This window comes from Macaca mulatta, chromosome 14, assembly GCF_049350105.2.
Source record: "Macaca mulatta isolate MMU2019108-1 chromosome 14, T2T-MMU8v2.0, whole genome shotgun sequence".
Taxonomy (NCBI): domain Eukaryota; kingdom Metazoa; phylum Chordata; class Mammalia; order Primates; family Cercopithecidae; genus Macaca; species Macaca mulatta.
The window spans coordinates 10,402,764-10,409,811 of NC_133419.1; the positions used below are offsets into that span (position 1 = coordinate 10,402,764).

A 7,048-nucleotide genomic window follows, 5' to 3' on the forward strand; every position below is an offset into this window, starting at 1 on the left:
CCACTCACCCTCACAACCAGGCCCCGCTTCCTGCTCACCTCCCTACACTTGGGGCCCATAGGAGTCTAGGAAGGTGGGGACCAGGGGCGAGAGCTGCCCAGGCAAGGCCTTACACTTTGCTGTGTGGCTCTGGGAAAGTGACTTTCCCTCTCTGAGCCCATCACTACTTCTGTAAGATGAGGGTTAATAATGTGAGTCTTGGTCAGGCGCGGTGGCTCACGCCTATAATCCTAGCACTTTGGGAGGCCGAGGTGGGCGGATCATGAGGTCAGGAGTTCGAGACCATCCTGACCAACATGGCAAAACCCCATCTCTACTAAAAATACAAAAATTAGCCATGCATCATGGCACGCACCTGTAATCGCAGCTACTCAGGAGGCTGAGGCAGGAGAATTGCTTGAACCTAGGAGGCAGAGGTTGCAGTGAGCCAAGATCATGCCATTGCACTCCAGCCTGGGCAATGAGCAAAAACCTATCTCAAAAATAAATAAATAAATAAATAAAATACTATAGATCTTAGTTTCTGCCCCTGCTCTCACTGTTGGGCCTTGGACAAGTTGCTTAACCTCCCTGGTCCTCAGTCTCCCGAATCCTTGACACCTCCCAGCATATCTCAGTGCTCCCCACCACTTTTTTTTCTTTTTTTTTGCGATGAGGTCTTACTGTGTTGTCCAGGCTGGTCTCAAACTCCTGAGCTCAAGCAACCCTCCCACCTCAGCCTCCCAAAGTGCTGAGATTACAGGCATGAGCCCCCCCCTCCCAGCCCCCACCACTCTCTTGAGGCCAGAGCTCTGAGACTCAGAGAGGTTAAGTGACTTGCCCCAAATCACCAGCAATCTTGTGGCCAGGAATTCTGGGAAGAGAAATCCCAAAGAAGGCACACCATAGGCCAGCCCCACGGGATGGCAGGGAGAACGGGGGAGCATAGCGAGACCAGGGGCAGGTCCAGGCCTGCAGGTTGGGGTGCCCTGGCCTCAGCAGGGGCACAGCTGCCCTCCTGGTCCCCCGGGCCACAGGCCTCCTCATGTTCCTGTAAATAATTAATTAGCCCCTGCCTGCTTGTTTGTTTAGCATGAGGAATGCTCTCCCACTGAGACGCATTTATTGCTGAATAAATTTAAATATCTAATCTTCCCTTCATGAATATTACAGCACCCTAAATAGCGGCCAACTCATCCTAAGCGCTTTGGTGGATGGCCCCACTGGAGCCCGCCTGCCTTCCGCCTCTGCTGGCTCTGAGGACAGCCTGGCTCCAGGCCCAGCCTGCCCACTCCTGGTGCCCTCCACTGCCCCAGGAATGCCCAGGGCCATGGGCAATCACTTGACCCAGCCCTCCTTCGTTCCTCAACATCCTTCTATGGGAGGCGCACACAGAGGCCAGGCGGAATGCAGGCAGGCAGGGCTTTACCACAGCAAAGCAGGGACATGCCTAAGATGGGGCGGAGGGCCAAGGGCTGCTCAGAGGCCAGGGCTTGGGGCAGAGAGAGGTTCCTCCAGGCTCAGGTGAGGGCAGACGCGGCATTTGAGGAGTGGCCTGAGGAACGAGAGCTCACGAAGGAGATGGGAGAGCCCGCTGGATGGAGGGAGCCGTCAGCACTCGGGGCAGCCAAACCATCCAGAAAGACAGTGGCCTCAGAACACTGTGCAACAAGAGGCCACCAGGGCAGCCCCTCTGCTGGGAGAGGACGTACTGATGTGGGGAGACACTGCCTCCCGAAGAGCGTGGACCGGGGGCCATTTGAACCAGTCAGCCAGAGTGGTTCAGGGCGAGGCCCTTTGATGGTCCCAGAGGAAGCAGAGCCACCGAGGTTGGGAGCCCAACCTTCTAGCTGTGTGGGCAAGTTTCCCTCTCTGTGCCTCGGTTTCTTCTTCTATAAACAGGAAAAATTTTAAGACAGCGGCTGTAAATCACCACGCAGGTGCTTACCCAACAAGAGGGCTGACAAAGGCCATGGGGGGTGAGTAATACCACCTACTTACCAGGCTGAGGCAGGGCAACATAGCAAGAGCCTGTCTCAAAAAAAAAAAAAAAAAAAAAAAAAAAAAAAAAAACACAGACCCGCATGTGTAATCCCGGCATTTTGGGAGGCCGAGACGGGTGGATCACTTGAGGTCAGGAGTTCGAGACCAGCCTGGGCAACATGGTGAAACCCCGTCTCTACCGAAAATACAAAAAATTAGCTGGGCATAGTGGTGCGCGCCTGTAATCCCAGCTACTCAGGAGCTGAGGCATAAGAATCACTTGAACCCGGGAGGCAGAGGTTGCAGTGAGCCAAGATTGTGCCACTGCACTCCAACCTGGATGACATAGTGAGACAGAGGGCTGATGTGAAGGAGCCAGATCAGGGGAGCTTAGACGCAGAGGAGGGAAGAGGGAAGAAGGGGCTGCAGGGAGGAGGCAGAGGCGTGTTAGGGGCCGTCTTCTGGCCACAGGTGGAGGAATGCTTCATCTTTGACCTGGTGGAGAAACATCTCAGGGGGGCCCTGCCACCCAAGTGGGCTCTGTCTCCCCAGGAAAGACCCCAGCTTTTCTGGTGACTTGGGGTGAGGGTTGAGCTGGAGCCTGGAGGTTGGTTTTGGTGGCTGAGGGCCCTGGAGAGGAGACTGAGGGTTGGTCAGCTCCTGTGAACTGGGAATACCCCACCTCCCACCAGGTAGCCCCTGGGACCAGGGCTGCTGGTCTTTTCCAGCTGCCTTGGGGTGGGAGGAGGGAAGAGGGGAGAGGGAAGGAAGGGCATCTCCCCTGAATGGGACCCCGGGAAGCTTGAGACTCTGGGACCTAGCTTAGCCCCAGGTAAGAACCAGGACAGGGCCTGGAGGGCAGAGCTAAGGGGGCTCTGGGAGTGTGTGTGGGAGGGGTCCTTTGGGCCTATGGCTAAGGACAACAGGGTGCAGAGGTTCCCCTCTGCACTGGCAGGGGAGAGAGCAAGAAGTCTGGTGTGTGGACAGGGAGGGACACACAGGCAGGAGAGGCCAGGCTGCACTCTAGCTTGTTGGGGTGAGGGTGGGGCAGCAGTGGGCTGACAGTGACCTGTCCCTCATCTCTGCTTTAGGGGAGCCCCTCCCCTAAAGCCCCTGGGGCCCCTGCAGAGCCATCACCTGGCCCAGGCCCTGTTCTGGAACTGCTGGCAGTGAGGAGGGGGCATCCGGCCTGAGCCCTCTGCTGGCATTGATTCCAGCTCCCTCCACCTCCCTCATGCCCCCAGGTCAGCCCCAAAGGCCTGGCGGCAGGCCCATCCACTTCCACAGGAAACATTAAATCCCTGAAACACTGAGCTCCACTTCCGAATGGCCCCCACAGCTGGTGGAGGTCGCCTGCAGGGGGGTTAGCCCCCAGAGACCATGAGCACCTGGGTGCCAGGTGGCTGAGGCCTTCAGGGCAGGGTCCGGGAGGCTCCTAGGAGAGCCAGCTCAGACAGGTCCCTGGGCTCACCCCCACACACTGTGAACACCCTGTGTGCACCCACCTCCCATCACACGGATGTACACATACCCGAACGTGCCCACAGTCACACTGTTGTAATAACAGGATACACTCACATCACCTCCATTCTTGCCAAATACTGCCTTAAGCACATTACAAAGTTAACTCAATCCTTCCAACAGCCCAATGAGCTCTGAGGTGGGTGCTGTTATCCCATTTTCCAGATGAAGCAACTGAGACCCAGAGAGGTTAAATGATATGTGAGGGGTCATACATCTGTGGCTGCAGAGCCGGGATTTGAACTCAGGCTGCCCAGCTCCACAGCCAAGCCACAGCACCCCATTCGGAACACTCACTGCCCAGCACTGGGAGCTCTAGCCTGGAGGCCTGCTCTGGGCCCTGCCTTCTTGCTCCATCTCAGCCTCCCACTGGGCTACAGTTGCCTTCCTCCCTGCAGAGGAGAGGAGCAGGTGGGAGGGATCCAGGCCTGAGCCATTCTCAGAGTTCCCCTAACCTCTCTGCCCACCCATCCCTGGGACTTTCTGGGAAATTGCCTGGTGCCAGCTCTGAGTAAAGTTGCAGAATGAGGTTTAATTGTGCCCCTAGGGCACAAGAGAAAACAGCAAAAGAAAGGGGCGTGAGCCAGCTGGCATCCCTGGAGCTGTGCTGAGACTGAGGTGATGAAGGAGAAGGGGGCCTTAGTTTGTCCATCTGTAAAATGGGGAATGATGGTCCTCTCTTGATGCCCGCCTGTGAGCACCAGGCAGCTGGTGCCTGAGGAGCTCCTGGTGGGGGCGATCAGAGCTGCCAAAGATGGGCCGTGTCCTCCCGGCCAGCACGCGGCGTTTTCCTCTGTGGGAAGGTCGCTGTCCCGGTGTTCCAGATGAGACAGTGGACGCCAGAGAGGGGAAGGGGCAGGATCTTACAGCCGATGAGGGGTGAGCCCGGGCTGGACCCAGGCCTGCCTGAGGCCGCGCCTCTCCTGCGGGTGCCCTGGCGAGGTTGGGCTGCTGGAGCGTTTCCTCCACGCCTCCCGCTGCGCCCGGGTTGTTTATCTGAGCCCGGGTCCCCAGAGTCGCTCGCGAGGCCCTGGAGCCGCCCTCGGATAAACAAGCCCAGGCGGGGCCGCAATTAAGCCGGATGCGCTAACGCGGCGGCTCATTAACCAGCAGGAGTTTGTGCGCCAGGAGACCCGGGCCCCGGCGGCGTCGGGCTCACCTGCCCGCGCGGCTGGAAGACCCAGGCTTCAGCACCAGATCTGATCACCTTGTAACAAGGTGGCCTCTGTTTCCTCATCCGCAAAATGGGTCCTAGGCTTTGCCGCCGCCCCGTAGTGGGGCGCCGCCTGGGGAGGTGGGTCTTGGGATCGCATGGACGCTGAGGCCCGGGCGGAGGCAGGGACTGGTCGCAGGCCCTGCGGTACGCCCGGGACAAGGCTAGGGAGGGACGTCGGGGAGGAGGGTGAAGCTTCCCCGTCACCTCGGCTCGGGCGGCGGTTCCTGCGCCGGCGGACCCCGCCTCCCGGAGCCGCCCTGCCTGGGCCCTGGCTGCGCGGCCTGGAAGGGACAGGATGGGCCGGGTGCGCCCCCTGCCGGCCTCCTTGCGCCACTTCCGCCAGGCCCAGGGCAGTCCCGCTGTGCGCCTCGGTTTCCCCAGATGTGAAACCCTTCGGGCGGGGTGGAGGCAGCGGCCGGAGGCCACGGGGTTGGGGCGCGGCGCCGCGTGGGTCCTCGCACCAACGAGGGGCTTCTCGGGACTAGGGGTGCTCAGCCCGGGGCCGCAGCCTTCTTTGCCAGGCCAGCTCAGTTCCGCCCGCCCTCCCTGCAGTGGACGGCTGCATTCACCGGGCCGCCGGCCCCCTGCTTACCGACGAGTGCCGGACCCTGCAGAGCTGTGAGACTGGCAAGGCCAAGATCACCGGCGGCTATCGGCTCCCGGCCAAGTGTGAGTCCCCAACAGGGCGCCCGTATGTCACTGGGACATCAGGGGTGCGGCCCCGACAGGAGTGCTGGGGACCTCCTCAGAGGGCCCTTCTTAACCTTAAGGGCCAAGACCCGGCCCCCACCCCGCACCCCCCAGGAAGCAGATGGGGGAGACCGTGCGTGGAGGCTGGGGAGGGAGCCGGGGGGCAACGCCTTCGTGCCCACATTCGCGCTCGGGTCTCAGCCGTACCTATACAGATATGGGGAGGGGGCGCTGTGCGCGTGCGGATTCAGGCTCGAGGGGGACCACAGGGGTGGGGGCCTTCGCGGAGGAGGCTCAGCGCTTGGGGGGAAAGGTGTTTCCTGCCCCCTTCTGCCCAGGCCGGCAGGGGAAAGCGAGGGAGCTGAGGGTCGCGTACACCCCGCCGGTCTGACCCCGTCGCCCCCCGTAGACGTCATCCACACGGTGGGACCCATCGCCTACGGAGAGCCCAGCGCCAGCCAGGCTGCCGAGCTCCGCAGCTGCTACCTGAGCAGCCTGGACCTGCTGCTGGAGCACCGCCTCCGCTCGGCGGTGAGGGGCGGCCCGCGGGGGAGGGCGGGAGGCGGGGCGCAGTGACAATGTTCCAACCCCCTCTCACCCCTCCCCGCCCAGGCGTTCCCCTGCATCTCCACCGGCGTGTTTGGTGAGTCTGGAAGAAGTGCAAGGGCCAGGAGTGGGAGGGGCCGGGGCGGACGGGGAGTGGGCGGGGCCTGGCGCAGGCAGGGGGCGGGGCCAGAGCCCGAGACTCACTCCCGCCATGCCCGCCTCAGGCTACCCCTGTGAGGCGGCGGCTGAGGTCGTGCTGGCAACCCTGCGAGAGTGGCTGGAGCAGCACAAGGACAAGGTGAGTCCTGGGCTCCGGCGAGGGTGGGGTCGGCATCCCGGCCAGAGTGACCAGCCCCCGTCATCGCCCAGGGAGTCAGGGTGCAGAGCGCAGGGCCAGGCCCGCCCTTTCCTTCCCTGTTTCTCCTCCGCGAGGGCGCCTGGCGGTGGCGAGATGGGGGTGATGGCACACAGCCCCGAGCCTCTGTGAAGGGCGTGGGGCCAGGCAGGTGAAAGCCTGCACCGGGGCGGGCAGTCACAGGATCCTGGGTCCAGGCGTGGCGGCCCGGCCCCGGCTGAGCAGCCCCTGGCGCAGGTGGACCGGCTGATCATCTGCGTGTTCCGCGAGAAGGACGAGGATATCTACCGGAGCCGGCTCCCCCACTACTTCCCCGTGGGTACGTGCCCCGCGCCGCCCCACGGCCCGCCCCTGCCCCGGTCCACCCTGGGGGCGGGCTCTCACTGTCCTCTGCCTTCCAGCCTGAGGCTCCCGCAGCCCACCCTGACCGGGACTGGTAAGCAGGGCCTCGCCCCGTGCGGCGGCCCCGGCCCTAGACTAACCCGCTCACTAACCCCCGCTCACCCCCAAGCAGGGCGGGAAACCACGGGGCAGCCTGGGAGGTCGGGGACGCCCACAGACACCTCTGACTCTGCTCTGCCCTCAGACCTGCCTTCGGGACCCCGCTCCCAGCTCTGAGAGGTCGCCAAAGCCTGCAGCCTGGCCTGGGCCCGGCCAGCCCTTCTTTCCCTCCGCGCCCCGCCCGAGGAGCCTAATAAAGATCACGCTGTGGCAGCTCCTACTGTCTGAGCTCTGACTGGGGGAAGGAGGCGGCCCAG

General features: G+C 62.3%; 1 protein-coding gene across 30 annotated transcripts in view; it reads left to right on the plus strand.

Moving 5' to 3' along the window:
• Positions 1 to 7,008, plus strand: part of MACROD1 (mono-ADP ribosylhydrolase 1) — a 171,676-nt gene extending 164,668 nt beyond the window's left edge. For 2 of the 30 annotated variants that reach the window (NM_001194685.1, XM_077961169.1), the window contains 7 exon segments: positions 5,252 to 5,368; positions 5,799 to 5,920; positions 6,002 to 6,032; positions 6,160 to 6,233; positions 6,528 to 6,609; positions 6,692 to 6,726; positions 6,877 to 7,008. In NM_001194685.1, coding sequence (NP_001181614.1) covers positions 5,252 to 5,368; positions 5,799 to 5,920; positions 6,002 to 6,032; positions 6,160 to 6,233; positions 6,528 to 6,609; positions 6,692 to 6,696 — 431 coding nt within the window. In that variant the 3' untranslated portion in view covers positions 6,697 to 6,726; positions 6,877 to 7,008. 30 annotated transcript variants of the gene reach the window in all.
• Positions 7,009 to 7,048: the final 40 nt, after the last annotated feature.